Source organism: Ictalurus furcatus, chromosome 12, assembly GCF_023375685.1.
Source record: "Ictalurus furcatus strain D&B chromosome 12, Billie_1.0, whole genome shotgun sequence".
NCBI classification, from domain to species: domain Eukaryota; kingdom Metazoa; phylum Chordata; class Actinopteri; order Siluriformes; family Ictaluridae; genus Ictalurus; species Ictalurus furcatus.
In genome coordinates, this window is record NC_071266.1 from 8,258,933 (window position 1) to 8,277,696 (window position 18,764).

At 39.0% G+C, this 18,764-nt stretch overlaps 1 protein-coding gene across 1 annotated transcript; it reads left to right on the forward strand.

Moving 5' to 3' along the window:
• Positions 1-5,779: 5,779 nt before the first annotated feature.
• On the forward strand, positions 5,780-17,277 carry kynu (kynureninase). Its single transcript, XM_053638723.1, has 14 exons — positions 5,780-6,017; positions 7,220-7,396; positions 7,678-7,798; positions 7,999-8,081; positions 8,821-8,882; positions 8,977-9,048; positions 9,387-9,461; positions 9,635-9,781; positions 10,141-10,239; positions 12,096-12,169; positions 12,333-12,385; positions 12,628-12,713; positions 13,887-14,117; positions 15,772-17,277. The coding sequence occupies exons 2-14, from the start codon at positions 7,228-7,230 to the stop codon at positions 15,895-15,897; spliced, it is 1,398 nt and encodes a 465-aa protein (XP_053494698.1). The 5' UTR covers positions 5,780-6,017; positions 7,220-7,227; the 3' UTR covers positions 15,898-17,277.
• Positions 17,278-18,764: the final 1,487 nt, after the last annotated feature.

Below are 18,764 nucleotides of genomic sequence, written 5' to 3' on the forward strand. Positions count from 1 at the left end.
GTGAGGAACAGAGGAGGGCAGAAAGCCTGCAACACCACAGGGTGGGCAGCCGATGTAGGCACTTATATAATATATAAAATATAGAATACTTATAGAATATAATCCGGAATATAATCCAGCCTAGGATACGGGAAGGCCTTGGCTAATCCAGGGGCAAAGTCAAGGCAGGAAGGGACAACTGAGAGAGTTTGTAGATCTTCTACTCGCTTGAGAGATGTCAAGGCCAGCAGAAGAGCTACCTTTAGAGTCAGAAGCTTCTCAGAGACTCAAATGGGGCCCCTGACAGACCTTCCAGGACCACAGAAAGGTCCCAGGAAGGTATGTGCGGCCTGCAGATGGGCCTCAGCTGCCTGACACCACACATAAACCTTTATAGGATGTTGCCCAACAGAGGCTCCATCAACAAGGATGTGGCTGGCCAAAATGGCGGCCACGTAAACCCTGATTGTAGAAGGAGCCCACCCCACTGAGAAACGTTCTTGTAAGAACTCCAGGACTGTAGCTATTGTGCAGTTCACTGGGTCTACAGTGGATCCCTGCGGATGGGAATCTTCCAAGGAGTGCCATATAGCAGGGATATTATCTTTGAGAACCATATTCGAGCTGGTCAGTAAGGTTCTACTAGCAGCAGACATAGACTGTCTTGGCGAACTCTCGCTAGAACTTGTGGGAATGGAACGATCGGGGAAAAGCATACAGATGTGACCGCAGCCACATGTGCACTATGGCGTCCAGCCCTAATTGTGCGGGAGGAGTGAGGGCAAACCACAGTGTCATCCTCGGAGGTTAACACATGCAGTCCCACTTGGCCAAACCTCCGCCATATGGACTCCACCACTTGTGGAAGGAGCCACCAATCCCTGGGCCTCAGCCCCTGCCTCAACAGGATGTCTGCTCCCACATTCCAGTTGCCCAGAATGTACATTGCACTCACTGACAAAGATTTCTCTCTGCCCAGAGAAGAATTAGTTGCGCCTGCCTGAACAGGAGGTGCGGACATAATCCTCCCTGGTGGTCAATATATGAGACCACTGCTGTGTTGTCTGTAAACACATGGTGACCTCTCAATTGAGGAAGAAGGAATTTCAGTGCTAGAAATATGGCCCACATTTCTAGGCAATTTATATGTCACTCCAGATGAGGGCCACTCCAATAGGCCCAATGGTATGACGTTGGCTGCCCATAAGCTCCAATAGTCTCTCATAGAGACTGGAGGGGATGCTAAGATCCAGCTTTATCTTGCTCAATGTTGATAGGATTGACCCTATGCATGTTGGGGATAGAGATGCCCTCATCGTAGTAGAATCCTTACAACCCCTAGAAAAGTTGTCCACTGCACTGGAGAATGCATACTTTTCTGAGGTTTAACGTGAGCCCCAAGCTTTTTATGTGGGCGAGAACAACATCTCAATGTTGAACCACCAGCTACCTGGATCGTGCTAGAAATAACCAGTCGTCCAGGTAGTTTAGTACACGGATGCCCTGGAGTCACAATGGAGCCAGAGTGACATCCATGCACTTTGTGAAGGTGCGAGGGAACAAAGCGAGCAATATTTCTATGTGGAAATACTCCAAAATCCTGCGGAGAGGCGGACCCGAATGATAGATCAAGAGATAAAGCGGAGCTCATCTCCGACTCCTCTTCCGGATCCATATTAGAACTATATTTTAACTTATTAATTAGGGTTGTGGTGGATTTAGAGAATGTCCCGGGAACAGTAGGTGTGAGGCAGGAATAGTCTGCATAGAATTGCAGTACATCACAGATCACCGTACACACATATTCACGTCGAGGGATTAATTTAAAGTAGCCAATTAACCAAAGAGCATGTATTTGAAAGGTTGGAAGAAACCGGAAAACCTGAAGGAAACCCACATGAACACAGGGAGAGCATGTGAAAACACCAGTTTCAAATATCAATATTATTTTGGTTGTTAAGAAATGGATTTTAACTTAAATCAGTCAATACGTTTACATGGACAACAATAATCTGATATTAACCCGATTAAGACAATACTCTAATTAAGAAACTACCATATAAACAGCAATTTTTGAAGAAAGGGAAGACAGCTAGTCACCCAGTTAAAAAAATAATAATAATAATAATAAGGTGATTCATGTTCCCTGTTTTGTGCTATGATTTTGAAGCTAACCCGTATGAAGCTGTTACAATTAACATCAAATAGAAACTCTATCAGTTACTCACCCCCGATGTTGTTCCTTGGAAGTTGGAACACAATATTTGCAAGAATGTATGTTTTTCCATGTAATCGAGCAATAGTAATGGAGCACTGAGCTTCAAAAAGGATGGAAAAGCACCAAACGACAATAAAACTAGTCCAGTGTATATTCAAGCTTTCTGAAACCTTGCAACAGCTTCGATCGATCGAAATTTAATGTAATCATATAAATCTGCTTTAATTGTACGGAGTGAGTTTATGAGAGAAGTTTTGTAATGATGTCTCATTCGTGAGTGAATCGTTTGTTTGAGCCAGTTCATTTCAGTGAATTGGAGAATCCTGTTGATAAAACCAGTCTGAATGATTCATTCACGAATAGAACCGATTTGATTCTCAAGTTCAACTCACTGATTCAATGATCCTGTCACTGTTTTAGCTAATTTCCACATTTCTTTCTGGAGCAGCTGGTGTGTGAAACTTATTATTCTCTCCATGAATAATAATAATAATAATAATAATAATAATAATAATAATAATAATAATAGTTAAATAGTTCACTGTTAACAACAACAACAACAACAGCAACAACAACAACAACAACAACAACAACAATAATAATAATAATAATAATATAAACAATAAATGTTCATAGTTCTTGGTACTTGCAGATTAATAATTACAAGTTGACAGCTTATAAAGACATTATAAATTTTCTATAGTGTGTGTATGAGAGAGAGAGAGAGAGTACAATGGTGTTAATTACTTGTACTGTGTATATAGTTATTCATATATAGTTATACATGCATAATTTGTTAATTTAATAAACTATTCAAATTTAGTTCTTTATAGTCTCTTATTGAATATGCAATAATTGTTATGCTTATTGATAATGATCTGTTTTGGCAATAAGAAAAGATAATTGGGGGTGGGGGCTTGGGGCCCAGAGTACAAATTAGCCAGGAGACCCAGAAACCCTAGTGGCGCCACTGCTGGGATTTCCAAGATGGCCACCAAGTGTATGATTAAGTTGAATAGACACAGCAACAACAAAAAATATAGAATTAAAGTGTCAATGCAATTGATAATTATTGGAATTGGAATTGATTATTATTTAAGTGGCTGTAAAAACATATAAAATGTAATTGTCACGTATCAAGAAACTCTGGACTCCATTTCCCATCAGCCACTGCACTGCACTAGTTGTCACATGACCACCTGCACCTGATTCACGTTTTGGTTAATGAGCACTCCTGTGTATATATAGTCCGTGTCTGCACGGTTTGTTTGTCTTTCGTTGTCTTAGACTCCCGTTGTTCATGTCTTGATGTTTGTTTCTTGCCACAGTGTGTTTCAAGGTTGTCATAGTGTATTTGTTTCTTAGTACGGTTCTTTAAATAAATGTCTTTATCTGCATCTGCATCTGCATCTGCTTCTGGCTCAACCTCGAATTGTGACAGAACGAAAGACCTACTATCAGAAGCAGCAGATCGCCTCCACGATGGAAGCAGCAGGAGAACGGAGGAGACGCAGAACCCGGAAGTCGACGCCAACCGTCCCCGCTATAGACTCCGTCCACTTCCCACAATGGACATCTATGGAGCTTCCGGACCCATTTGACGGATTTTTCGGTGCCCCAGAGTATTTCCTGGTAGACTGTCAATACTATTTCGCCAGCCTGTTAGACCCTAAGCCAGAGGAGAAGCAATGGCTCTGATTTATGTGGTCCCGGTTCTTTGGACCGACCCGTCAATGGGTGCAGCTAAAACTGGAGAAGCACTGTAGGAACCTGGACGGTGTAGAACAGTTTGTGGGGGATTTCATGTTGCGATTCGGGAGACCGGAGGTGAAGGAGGAGCTAGAACAACTTCTCAGGGGGGTAAGTCTGGAAGGCGAACCTGCCCTGCCGTTTACCCACTACTACAGGCAACGTCATACAGAGCTCAACCCTGAGATCCAAGCCAAGCCTCCAGTCCCTAAGATCCAAGCCAAGCTTCCAGTCAGGAAAGTCCAAGTCAAGTCTCAAGTCCCTAAGGTCCAAGTCAAGCCTCCAGTGCCTGAGATCCAAGTCAAGCCTCCAGTGCCTGAGATCCAAGTCAAGCCTCCAGTCCCTGAGCTCCAGGTCCAGCCTCCAGTCAGGAAGGTCCAAGCCAAGCCTCACGTCCCTGAGTTCACGTTCAGGCCTACTGACCCAAATGACCAAATGCCGCTCACACCCAGCCAAGCTCCGCTCACGCCACAGTCCGCCGACACGCATCGCCAAGCTCCGCTCACGCCACAGTCCGCCTTGCAACACAGCCAGCAGAGTAACCTGAGCATCTGGGGCTTTCCACTGCAGGGGAGGCACACCTTGCTGTGCATTCCAGAGGTGAAGGCTGGCCCAGAAATTTTTTTGGGGGGGGCAATGAGGACAGCAGGGCTCCAGCCTGAGGCCTACGGGGAGGTCTCAGCTGTGGAGCTCTCACCTGAGGTCAACATGGCGACCTCAGAGGGACAGGCTGAGGAGGCTGTCCCGCTGCCATGCACAGCCGAGGAGGCTGTCCCGCTGCCCTGCACAGCCGAGGAGGCTGTCCCGCTGCCCCGTTCAGCTGCGGACGCCGCTCAGCCTCCCCGTTCAGCTGCGGACGCCGCTCCGCCTCCCCGTTCAGCTGCGGACGCCGCTCCGCCTCCCCGTTCAGCTGCGGACGCCGCTCCGCCTCCCCGTTCAGCTGCGGACGCCGCTCCGCCTCCCCGTTCAGCTGCGGACGCCGCTCCGCCTCCCCGTTCAGCTGCGGACGCCGCTCCGCCTCCCCGTTCAGCTGCGGACGCCGCTCCGCCTCCCCGTTCAGCTGCGGACGCCGCTCAGCCTCCCCGTTCAGCTGAGGTCGTCGCTCAGCCTCCCCGTTCAGCTGAGGTCGTCGCTCAGCCCGCCTGCTCCATGGCAACTAGCGTTCCCCCCTTCTGCTTCGAGGAGACCCACGCTCCTCTCCCTGGCCGCACTGGGGACTTCTCTCGGCCTTCCAGTTCAGCTGGGGACGTCGCGCCGCTTTCATGCTCTGCCGAGGAAATATCTCAGCCTCCCTGTGCCATTGTAGAAGCCGCCCGGCCTCCTGATTTTGCGGGGGACATTTTCTCCAGGGGGCCAGGACCACCAGCTGGAGGACGTATAATTTTGGGCGCTCCGGGAGTAGCGCCCTTGGGGGAGGGTTCTGTCCCGTATCAAGAAACTCTGGACTCCATTTCCCATCAGCCACTGCACTGCACTAGTTGTCACATGACCACCTGCACCTGATTCACGTTTTGGTTAATAAGCACTCCTGTGTATATATAGTCCGTGTCTGCACGGTTTGTTTGTCTTTCATTGTCTTAGACTCCCGTTGTTCATGTCTTGATGTTTGTTTCTTGCCACAGTGTGTTTCAAGGTTGTCATAGTGTATTTGTTTCTTAGTACGGTTCTTTAAATAAATGTCTTTATCTGCATCTGCTTCTGGCTCAACCTCGAATTGTGACAGTAATCACTGTGTTAAAGTAATAAAGTTGGAATGCTGCAAATATAAATCAAGTCAGTCTGGTACTGTGTGCTCCATGAATGCTCATACTGTATTACTATCATGATCATGTCAGAGAGAAGAACTGAAAAGTGCAAAGTTAAGCTACAGATGGAAGCCAAGGTAAAACTGCAACTGCGCTGTATTTTTGTAGTATGCACTTAATCAAGTACAGCGGTGACCTGATTGTCAATCATTAGCTTGTCTCTTATGATATTTACTCACAGGCTTAAAGGTTACACACGGAAGCATGCCATCCAGTCTTTGCAGCTTTCAAACCGATCAAGGACAAAATTCAGAATTTTCTCTAAGGTAAGTGCTTTCACTTAGGTTAAAATACATTATATTAGAAATAATGTGACAACTTGTCATGAGAGTAAAGGCCTGGTATGGGAGGCATGTGAGGCAAAGTTACTATCCAAATTTTGAAGGCATTATTTGAATAATATTTAATTAATACTCCCCAACACACACACACACTCACATACACACACACAGCATTAACATGGCTAATTAAACCTATGCCTTTAACTAAACCTAATACTAACCATAATCTCAGCAACCAGAAATAAATAGTTTGCTCTTTTAATTTGTCCAAATAAATTTTTTTTTTTTTTTTTTTTTTTTTAAGCACAGGGTGCTTTTCTCAATTTCCTATCATTGAATTAGTGTATAAAATTTCACTGTCAGATACAAGACTGTCAGACTTTTTCGAAAATTTAAATGCAGACTTTAAGCCAGGTGTAAACAAGACAAAAGCACTTATGCAATTATGCAAGTTCTCTCTCTCTTGAAGTAGAAAAAAAGTCACGTTATGCCATGTTACAGAGAAACTAGGAACTCTTCTTTCTCCTTGGTGGAAAACCTACTGATTGACACTGGAGACTCCAGTCTCTTTTTCATAGATCCCATGTTTTTGATGTTAAATAACACTAGATTTTTATATATATATATATATATATATATATAAAAAATAAAAATTTTCAAAAATTTAAATGCAGACATATTAAAAAGCAGGTGTAAACAAGACAAAAGCACTTATGCAATTATGCAAGGCCTTGTATGGTTTTCCACATTTTACAACCTGGAACTGAAATTGACTTTTACTATTTAATTCACACAATATATCTAACATTTGAAGGTGCAAGGCATATTCATTTCAAAACAAAGGATGATAAAGCAAAATAACAACCAAAAAAAGAGCAGAAATTATTTTGTGTATATATATAAACCCAATTAAGTCTATTTCAGGCCCAGGTTGTAACACTACAAAAACCAAAAGTGTAGCAGTAAGACTGTAGGAGTAAGATGTATTATTAGTGCTCCAAGAAATAAAATAATAATAATAATGAGTTTGTCTGAGTCTGATGCATTATTCCTGAAAGACTGGTTTGTGAACTGATCAAAGTTTGAGCTCCTCCCAATTCCCTCTTTTGCTAAGAAAGCCAATTTGCATTTTATTTTTGCCTGAACAAAAAAAAAATTAAATAAAACGAGTACATTGCTGTTTGTAGGTGCTGTCATGGATCCTTTCTCAGTGGGCTCCCCACAGGAAGTTATTGAGAGGGTGTCCAAGCAGCTGGGCTGCAGCACTACTTCGCGTGACATAGCTGAATATTTTGACCAACATGACAAACTGTGGGATATGCGTCAGGAATTCCTGGTTCCGAAAGTAGCTGATCTTCCGCAATGTAAATTCCTCAAGAAAATCATGCATTTATACTGTAAATTAATGCCATCTGGCATTGCTTGTCACTAGAGTGGTCACTTAAAGGTTTGCCATTATTATTTTCCGCTAACAGCATACCACGCTGTGCATTATTCTTTACATGTAAACAATATTCTGTTTACAATAGATGTACCCTTGAGGGTACCATTCCAGTGACAAACAATAGTACATTTAATACTAATGAAGGATTTGTGATTTGTTTTTGAATGACTAGTGTTTGAATGACTTCTGTGTTTCTCACAGCTGACCTGACACTTGTGAATGGCTCAGAAGATTGCATTTACTTTGTAGGCAACTCTCTAGGATTACAACCGAAAAATACCAAAAAGTACATTGATGATGAATTGGAGAAATGGGCCAAAACGTAAGCTATGTACCTACTGAGACTGTTTTTTTTTTTTAATAATTCGGTATTTAATTCTAATAATGTTTATGATAATGGATATGGAAATTTGGAAATGAATCGAAATTTATCTGTGTAATATGAATGTAAGTTGTATTGTTTGTAAATTTGTTTAATCACTAAATTTCTCAACTGAGACTAAAATGAATGCTTGGTCACAGAGGAGTCCATGGACATGTGATGGGGTCGCGCCCTTGGGCCTGGGCTGAGAACAATCTGGAAGCTCTCATGGCAAAGGTTGTAGGTAATTGAAGAACTGATGGATTTATAAAACACTTCTTTCCATCTGATTGTAAGTCACTCAAATGTTAAACTCTAATGAATTAGTGAATCATGAATTAAAAATGGAATGTACCACTGGCATGCTGTTATCTGGAAAATAATCAATTACGGGATGGTGTACTGCATCCCAAAGCGAAGCGGACTAACTGTTACTATCTCAAAGTGGATTTTTTTTCCAAGCAGCAGCATTTCCTGAAGTGTTTTATTCCTCTTATACAACAGCAGTCTGTTATGATTACATACTTTTTACCCATTCACAGCTATGTTTAATGTTGTAGTATGTCCACAAAACAGCTCGTTGTTTCTCTCCTCTTGAAGTGTAAAAAAAAAAAAAGTAATGTTATATTATGTTACAGAGAAACTAGGAACTCCTCTTTCTCCATGGTGGGAGAACTCCTTCCATTAATGTCTCATTTTTCATAGATCCCATGTTTTTGTTGTTAAATAACACTAGATTTTTAATCTGGATAATATTAGGGTTATATTGTGTGGACCATCAGGCATACATTCACAGAGCTACTGTTAGAGAAAATTCATCACAAACTTCTGGCCAGTCAGATTCAAGAATTCAACAGTGCTGTGGTATAAAGGGCAATATATGCTTCAGAATTTTTTATCATGATACTATCTCTGTATACTAAGAGTTATGCACTAAGAGAGTATGTATGTGTGTGCGTGTGTGTATGTATGTATATAATAAGGTGCTAAACCAGAGGAAGTGGCCTTATTGAATGGCTTGACTGTCAATCTGCACCTCTTGATGGTAAACAATTCATTAAATCATAAATCTAATCTCTAAAAATACATCATCAAGCATTTATTTAGTTACAAGTTCTGGATTGTATTATCCCTAACAGCTTGCTTTTTACAAGCCCACTGCAAAACGCCACAAAATCATTCTGGAGGAAAAGGCCTTTCCTTCTGATCATGTAAGTAGACCTGTCACTCATGTACACTTGTCCTAGTTAGAAATCCGTTACACATTAACCTTCTTCATCTTTTAATCATATAGTAAAGTTTACAGAGTGAACTCATGCTAGTTATACATTTCATCGTATTTCTTTTGTAAATACACCTGTTAAAATCGATTAAAATCATCCATGTAAACAAATTTTATTAACTAAATTAACAAAAACATTTCTTAATAGTTATTGAATTGAAGGTTTTGTTTAGGTTCGAGTGTAGACAAATTATACTGTCTAGCTAAAACATAGTCTAATGAAAAAACATTACTGCATGTTTTTATTTTATTTTCTGTGTTCTACAGTATGCTGTGGAATCTCAGATATGCCTAAGAGGATTTGACCCTAGCGAGAGCATGGTCCTCCTCAAACCCAGAGCAGTAACTCTTTACCATTTTCTAGACAAATATTTACATTATCTAATGTTGCTTTCTGTGCACTTCAGAAATGATTTCCTATCTATCACAAAGAACTCACCAAGAACCACCTTTCTTTATGTACATAGTTGCATTAAAGGGACTAACACTGAGATATGCTTCCTTGTCTGTGTTAGGGGGAGGAGACACTGAGGACAGAGGACATTTTGTTTACTATCAAGCGAGAGGGACACTCTGTTGCTGTGGTGATGCTCGGTGGAGTCCAGTACTACACGGGTCAGCTGTTTAATATGGAGGTCATCACCAAAGCAGGCCAGGCCCAGGTTAGATCACACTCCTGCACAATGGGTCATGCTATAATACCAATAGTGAAGTTGATTATTTTCTAATGACAGTGTCCCAATGTGTCTTATTCCTCTTATAATACAGCTGTTTGCCAATGATTACATATTTTTCAAATTAAAGAATGGCATTTCATACTTATATCCATTTATAGTTACATCTAATGTTGTGGAACTTCCATTAGACAAGTTAGTTCCTGTTATCACTAATGTTATAGCAGCTATAAATGGTCATTCCCTCAGCTTTATTTTCTCAGTTACTGAGAAACCAGAAAGCACCATATTCACTATCCTGAAGTGGGCTTTTCACTACAGTTTAACAGGATAATGTGTGTGTTTAGGGCTGCTATGTAGGGTTCGACTGTGCACATGCAGTTGGTAATGCAGAGCTGCGACTGCATGACTGGGGAGTCGACTTCGCCTGCTGGTGCACCTACAAAGTGAGTTTAGAGCTAAAGGATTGGAGTGGTTTCTTGATAACGATGATTAAAAGGAATTTACTGAGTTTAAAATTATAACTGCTTTACATTGCAAGGGATAAAATGAAATAGGAAGTGTTTTATAGGAAAATAATCAGACATTTTTTCCAGTTTTATATATATATATATATATATATATATATATATATATATATATATATATATATATATATATATATATATGAAACTGGAAAAAAATGTCTGATTTTATATATATATATATATATATATATATATATATATATATATATACATATATATATATATATATATATATATATATATATATATATATATATATATATATATATATATATATATATATATATATATAGTTACCCTTTATAAATTTGAGCAAAGAAGGCTGTGAAAACTAGTCGTTATTGTTTAAACAATTCACAAAACTTCTCTACTCTCATGGATATTAAACAATTGCAAACACAACACAGTTTTATCCAAAAAAAATCTTTGTTAAATATAGGTGTGCAACAATTATTGGCACCCCTATGAATTCATATAAGAAAAATATATTTGAAGTATATTCCCATTGATATTTTACATTCTATTAATACCCCTGGGTGACTAGGAACAGGAAATTTTTCAACTATGACTTCCTGTTTCACAGGGGTATAAATATGAGGTAACACATATGCCAAATTCCCTTAGTCATTCATAATAATGGGTAAGACTAAGGAATATGATGTGTGGCAAAAAGTTGTTGAGCTTCACATAATGGGAAGTGGCTATAAGAAAATAGCACAAGCAGTGAAAATGCCCATTCCCACCATCAGGGCAATAAATAAGAAGTTCCTGTCAACTGGAAATGTTATGAATCAACCTGGAATTGGACGTGTGTCTATATTGTTTCAACGTACTGTGAAGAGATTGGTTTGAGTGGCAAAAAAATCTCCAAGGATCACAGCTGGAGAATTGCAAAAGTTAGTTGTGTCTTGGGGTCAGAAATCTCAAAAACTACAAGCCGAAGTCACCTACATCACCACAAGCTGCTTGGAAGGCTTTCAAGAAAAAAGCCTCTACTCTCATCCAAAAACAAACTCGAGCATCTTCAGTTTGCCAGACACTACTGGAACTTCAAATGGGATCGGGTTCTATGGTCAGATGAAACCAAAATAGAGCTTTTCGGCAATAAACACCAGAGGTGGTTTTGGCGCACACAGAGAGGTAGCCATATGGAAAAGTACCTTTAAATTTTTCAATATATTTTTTGTTGTCGGCTGTCCATGAGACAAGTTAGTTGCTTTTATCACATACATTATATAGTATTGTGCCCTGCGATGGATTGGCATCCTGTCCAGGGTGTACCCCGCCTTGTGCCCCATGCTCCCAGGGATAGGCTCCAGGTTTGCCCGTGACCCTGAAGGAAGGATAAGCGGTATAGAATATAGATGGATGGATGGATTATATAGTATTCCTATATATACATTACTTTGCAAAAATCTTAGGCACACTGTTTTTTTCAGTACAGACTTTGTTATAGATTTTTTAATTTTATGACTTCTACACCACACTATCTCCAAACATTAGTTTTCCAGCGCAAAATTAAATGCCACAGAAATTTTTTTGTATGTCAGTAAAGAAAGCATCATATTACATAAGAGACCACTTTTCCATTTTGCTGGTTTTGCTTTTCCTTATAAAACTGCACAAATTGTATCCGAGACTACTTTTCTTTTATAAAGCAAAGTGTCATCACACTGAATATTGACTTTGTTTCATTTATTACTGTGTACTGCTCTTAGTAAACAGTTAAAATTGTATTTTTGAAATGTTGAAAAATTTAAATGTGTTGTTGTTAGTATATGAACTCTGGAGCAGGTGGTTTGGCAGGAGCGTACATACATGAGAAACATGCGTACACAGTCAAACCTGCGTGAGTATCAAATGCCATGACTGCAAAAGAAAAAAAAAACTATGTATGTCAGAAAGGTAGATCACTCATCTTATCTCTCTCTCTCTCTCTCTCCCTCTCTCTCTCTCTCTCTCTCTCTCTGCATCTCTCTCTCTCTCTCTCTCTCTCTCTCTCTCTCTCTTAGGCTTCTTGGTTGGTGGGGACACAAGTTGGACACTAGATTCCAGATGACCAATGGTACTGTGTTGCTCTGTTACACTAAAAAAAATTAATCAGATTATGACCACATGACCATATGAGAATTCAAAACCTCAGTGCTCTGTGTTAAATAATAGGTGGTAAAACGCCAAACCAGTATAATACAAACAAAAGTATGATTAGCACATTGCTTCCTCCTGGTGGTTTAAAAAGGTAACTACAATGGAAGATTATTGAATGCATCTCTCCTGTCTGTTTTATGTCATGTCGTGTCTCTGCAGTGATGAGCCTGCAGCCTGGAGTTAGTGGATTCAGACTCTCAAATCAACCCATTTTACTGGTGTGTCCCCTACAGGCCAGTCTAGAGGTGAGGCAATACACATTTAATACAACCCCAATTCCAAAAAAAATTGGGATGCTGTGTAAAATGTAAATAAAAACAGAATGCAATGGCTTGCAAATCTCATAAACCCATATGTTATTCACAGTAAAACATATCAAACATATCAAATGTTTAAACTGAGGAAATGTACCATTTAAAGAAAAAAAATAAGGTAATTTTGAATTTAATGGTCGCAGTATGTCTCAAAAAAAAATTGGGACAGAGCAAGAGAGAAGAAATGACACTGCACATCACCCTTAAAACACTATACCAACAGTGAAGTTTGGAGGTGGAAGCATCATGGTGTGGGGCTGTTTTTCATCGCATAGTACTGGCAGACTTCATATAATTGAAGGAACGATGAATGGAGCCCTTTACTGGGAGATTCTTGAGAAGAATCTGCTGCCATCCACCAGGATGATGAAAATGAGACATGGGTGAACCTTCCAGCAGGACAGCCATCCAAAGCATACAGCAAAGGAAACTCTCAATTAGTTTCAGAGAAAAAAAATCAAGGGGTTAGAATGGCCCAGTCAGTCACCTGACTTGAATCCAATTGAACAAGATTTAAAGACAATATGTTTAGAAGAATGAGCCAAAAATCATACCTGAATATTGTGGCCGATTAATTTCTTCATTTATGGACTTTAATGGTGTGAATTCTCTATATTTCCAGATTTCTTGAGTTAATACTCAATGTCTGGTGAAAATTTCATGTGAATAGCCTCATGTTGAAGCATTCAATACTTATTTCCCCCACTGTAAGAGGAAAATGATAATGTGAATTTCACTATCACTGAGGTAACGGTAACTCTGTTTTGTGTCAGCCCACAAAACACACCACCTCACTGATTACATTCACAAACAACCATGGCGGAAGCAACATTTTACACTGAGCTGTAAATAAATATACATTTTGATCAAATTAACACAGGAGATCTTTGACTTTTCTTGTTTCTTGTAATTTCAATATGTAGCAAATAATCACTGTAGGTTTTTTTAGGCCATTTTATGCAGCCCCACTACTTTTCTTTCTTTTTTCCTTCATTCCTTTATCATTCCCCAATCTAAAGCGCAATTTAGATGGGAGAAGGTTCAACATTTTGATGTCAGAATAATTAATGTGTAATTGAAAATATCAATGCTTTTCTTAATCAGATCTTTAACAAAACCACCATGAGGGATCTGAGGAAGAAGTCCATCCTGTTGACTGGTTATTTGGAACATCTGCTGAAGCACTACTACAGCGAGGACAAGTTGGAGCCACAGAAACCTCACGTCCGTATCATCACACCCAGTAACCCGGCAGAGAGAGGCTGCCAGCTCTCACTCTCCTTCTCGGTTCCCATCAGAGTCATCTTTCAAGAGCTTGAGAAAAGAGGAGTTGCAGTGAGTGGTTTTTAAATGGAATTTTTTGGTTTTAGTTGTCAATCCTTAGATAGTTAAAATGACATTGTAACCCGTGAGCTAAACACAGAGGGGGCTTGGGATGTGTCTTAGGATGGATTATTTTGGACTTTTGTGGAACCAAGTGCAACAGCACCACAACTGTACATAGGAAAAAAACTCAGATTGGGGCTGATTTCTTTCTAGCCCAGACTGTAAAGCCAAAGTGCTTTACAGATGTTGTCTGAGAGGAAATCCTCTCCAAGTCTGCTGGGGTGCAGGCCATCAGCACGGAACAACCTAGGATGCTCCCAGTACAGATTCAAATTATTAACAAAGAGAAGATTCTGTTTATTACACCATGATATTAACGCTTCATTTAAGGCGAAGAGTCTACTGAACCTTTCAAGTCCACGTCTGTATGTGGGAAGAGGTCCAGACACGATGATCTTCTTTGCAGGCAATCTGCTCCGTACCGTCTCGATCAGGCTGCTGAAGTCCCTCTTCAGGATTTCCGTTTGCCGCAGCCTGATGTCGTTCACCCCCGCGTTCAGCACAGCAGCTCCAATGTTCTCGTCCTTCTTGAGGATCTTTAATGATGTTAAGGAATAGATGGCAGCCAGTTTTCTCCACCTGAATGAATCAAAGACTGAAGTGGTAGTGTTTGGCCCTCCAAGTTCAACTAAACATATAATTAATCATTTTGCTTTTTTTAAAAAAAAAATCTAAGGTACACAATCAAGCATGGAGTCTTAGTGTTATTTTTGATGCTGAGTTAAAGTTTGATAAACATATAAACTCTGTGGTTAGAGGTGGATTCTTCCAATTAAGGACTATTGCTAAATTGAAACCTTTTTTGTCTTTTAATGATTTAGAAATTGTTATGCATGCTTTTATTACATCCAGACTGGACTATTGTAATTCATTGTATTATGTTGTTTACCATACCTCACTTTCACACCTGCAGTTGGTTCAGAATGCTGCTGCTAGGCTTTTGACTGGGAATAAGACATATGCAAGTATATCACCTGTATTAGCATCCCTCCACTGGCTTCCAGTGAAGTTTAGAATTTAGTACAAGATTTTACTATTTGTTTTTAAGGGTATAAATGGCTTGGAACCCAATTGTATTGCTGAACTTCTTCAGCAACATATGTCCTCTAGACCATTAAGATCTTCACAGAGGTTTCAGTTAACTATTCCCAAGTCTCGTCTAAAATCAAAAGGAGATCAAAAGGCTTTCTCTGTTGCAGCTCCTTGACTATGGAATAGCCTACCTCTCCATATTAGGTCCTGTACCTAATCTCATTTAAAGACTCATTTATTCTCACTTGCATTAGACTGTATTTCATTTACAGTAATTTTTTTTATTTGTTCTGGATTTGGTCTCATGTTTTTAAGTTGTATGAATTTGTTAGGTCTTGGTATGTAAAGCACTTTGGCCAACTTGTGTTTTTAAATGTGCTATAGAAATAAATGTTATTGATTGATTGATTACACCTCATGTAATATAAGCCGTATTTTATGATGAATATCCTACTTTATTATGCAGACTGTTGAATGTATTGTTTGATACGTCTACAGTATGTCTGCATATATATAGTAAATATACAATATGTGAAAATGTGTGCCTAATTCTCTTACACCTGTCCTGCAGTGTGACATGAGGGAACCGAATGTACTGCGTGTAGCTCCTGTTCCTCTCTACAACTCCTTCACTGATGTACATCGCTTCATCATGGTGCTCGGAGCAGCTCTGGAAGCCACCAAACAACATAACTGATCTCTGACACTGAAAATACCTGAAAACTAGTTGGAGACCATTTTAAATGTGGAAGTGAGATCCTGGTGACTGATAGACACAAGCATTGTTTTCAGCATTTTTGGGCAACATAATCTTTACCCATGGTTATTACAGATATAAATCCATACCCATTATTTACTGTATTCTCACATGATCTTGACATATGGTTGAGCTCGGGTTTTTCAGTATGGCGTACTGGTCAAATTTGACATTGTAGAGTGAAAGCATGATTATAAAATATGTTCATATTCTCCAGAATGTTAGTAGTACAATAAAATAAAAGCACATCTATTACATAAGTGAATAAGTTCTTAACTCTAGCATAGGCAGACTCAAACTGCATGTTTATCAATGATACATCATTTTCATTACCATTTTATAGGTGGAGTTTCAAAAATTACCTTTTTGCATATAATCATCAGATTTTTAAAGATATCTTTAAAACTCTGTTCTGAACTATCGTTGGGTACTTATGAGGCTTATTTCCTCATTTCAGGTTTCCATTTAGATGTTTTCCAATTACAGCAATGAGTGTGAGGTGTGTTGGGGGGAAGAGAAAAGCTTTTCCCAGCTTTTTTTTACTACTATTTCAATGAGCCTCACAGGCAGCAGAGGGCCCTAAATATCACAAATAGCACTTTAAAAACTACCGCCAGGTTTTCTTAAGCTAGAAATAATATGTGATGTTCACATTTCACACTCTTGCAAAGAATGTTGTGTATGAACTCTTTTATTATTAAGGCCCTGTCTGCATGACATTGATATTTTTGAAAACATAGTTTATACATCTTCATTTTCAAAAAATATCTCCACATGAAATGCAAAAAGCAATTTGAAAATGCTCATATGAGCCTGCTAGCTCAGATGGTTAATATAGGTGTGTAGGTACTGTATGTCAAATGCCTCATACATAACATTACAACAGTCTGTGGTTGGAAATTGTCCTATCAGCTGCCAGTTCTCTTGGGTCTTATCTAAAAATTTGTAACACCGGAGTGGTGGATTCAGTAGCAGCATGGTGTGTATCACATTCTGCTGCCTCCACATAAGTGAAATGAAATTGCAAACATGTTATCAAATAAGAAATGACAACACACAAAGTAACAACTTGGTCAGAATGTGCATGCGAGGGTCAACACTGTGACATCAGCCTTTTGAAAAACATCTGCTTTTCAGATCCACATAGAAACAGTGAAAACCTTTTTAAAGCTTCTTGACGCTTTATATTTTTCAATAATTGATTAAGGGAAAAAAAAAAAAAAGCATCTGTTACTCTAGCCTTCATGATAACTGTTCTGTATTTCATGTAAAGGGAGTCATGTAGTATTTTCATATGTAATTTCTTAAATCCTCCAGCATTGCTTTTGGAATTTTTTTTTTAAATATAATTAATCATTTAGGTGTAGATGCTATCAACATTTAATTAAAAATCAAGCAAATGTGACATTCAAATTATGAACCGCATGTAATGAGATTATACTGAATATATATATATATATATATATATATATATATATATATATATATATATATATATATATATATAAGACACCATTGTATATTCTAGACTTCAAGAGCCATGAACACTTAGTCATCAACATAAGGGAAATAAATATAATCCCTATGTAAATGATACATAATTATGCCTATAAAATGGTCTGCTCATTGCAAATGAGCTATTGATATGCAGAGGTAAGCTATCAACTCATTGCATGAAGTCACATGACACATGATTTACTTTCTTTTACACACCATCACTTATCCCTGCTATAATTTTTTGGACAGACTCATAGGCGTCCCGGCATGGGGGCAGAGAACAGTATTGTGGATAGCGCTGATGACTGATGTGTCGCTGTTGGTACTGCACACCTCACTGCCCCGAGTTCCTCTCCCCCAATTAACATCACCGCCGTTACCCATGATGCCCTGATCTTAATGCAGCCCTCTGTTTATGCACTATTACCTTGACTGATGCCTTCTCTACAATTAGATATAATTGGCATATCAATATGCAAAAGCTAAATGGATTAACCTTCTTTAAAAGTAATGAGGACCTCGAGACTCAGCTGGGGAGGGGAATTTACATTTATAGAGTGGAGGAGGGGCATACAGATAAATCATTTACTTTAAATTAATCAGAGATGGAATTTGACCTTGTTTAATATTATCTTTGGGATCTTTTTTTCTTTGGACATCTATTAGGGAAAATATGAAGAGAGATTATGATTCATCCATAAGATTTGCAGAGAGTTTGTGCTAGCTACTTCATGTAGATATTTGATGTCATTAATGGATATTTTTTTTTTATTATTTTTATTTATTTATTTATTTTTTTTTTAGTGGTTTTTGTTTTTGTTCATTTATTGTTTGACTTACTGCTTTGTAACTAGTGTGTATCCCTCCTAACTATGTCTGGTCTTTCTACAACTAATTTAGTGTGTTTTCTTTATAAGGCCTTTAATAGGCCTGAGGATAGTGTCTCTGTATAAACTAGACAATAAATGTTCAAAATGTACACCATTGGAGGAACAACTACTGGAGTAGTACACATGTAGAAATAATAAAAAAAAAAAGTGCATAAAATACTATAATACTATATGATAGTCGTGTATATTATATACTCTAATAGTAGTATATATCAGTATATACAAAGTGTTGCATAGACTAGTCAATTACATTTACTAGAGCGGATGTTATATGGAAGCTTGTTTCCCCCACATATGAGAAATAGAAGGTGTCTGTTGATCAACATGAGCTTCCATGCTGCACGCTCTTAGTTTCAGAATCAACAATTTCAGCTGAACTACATTGTCCACGAGTGAATTTGAAAGAATTGGTATTCCCTT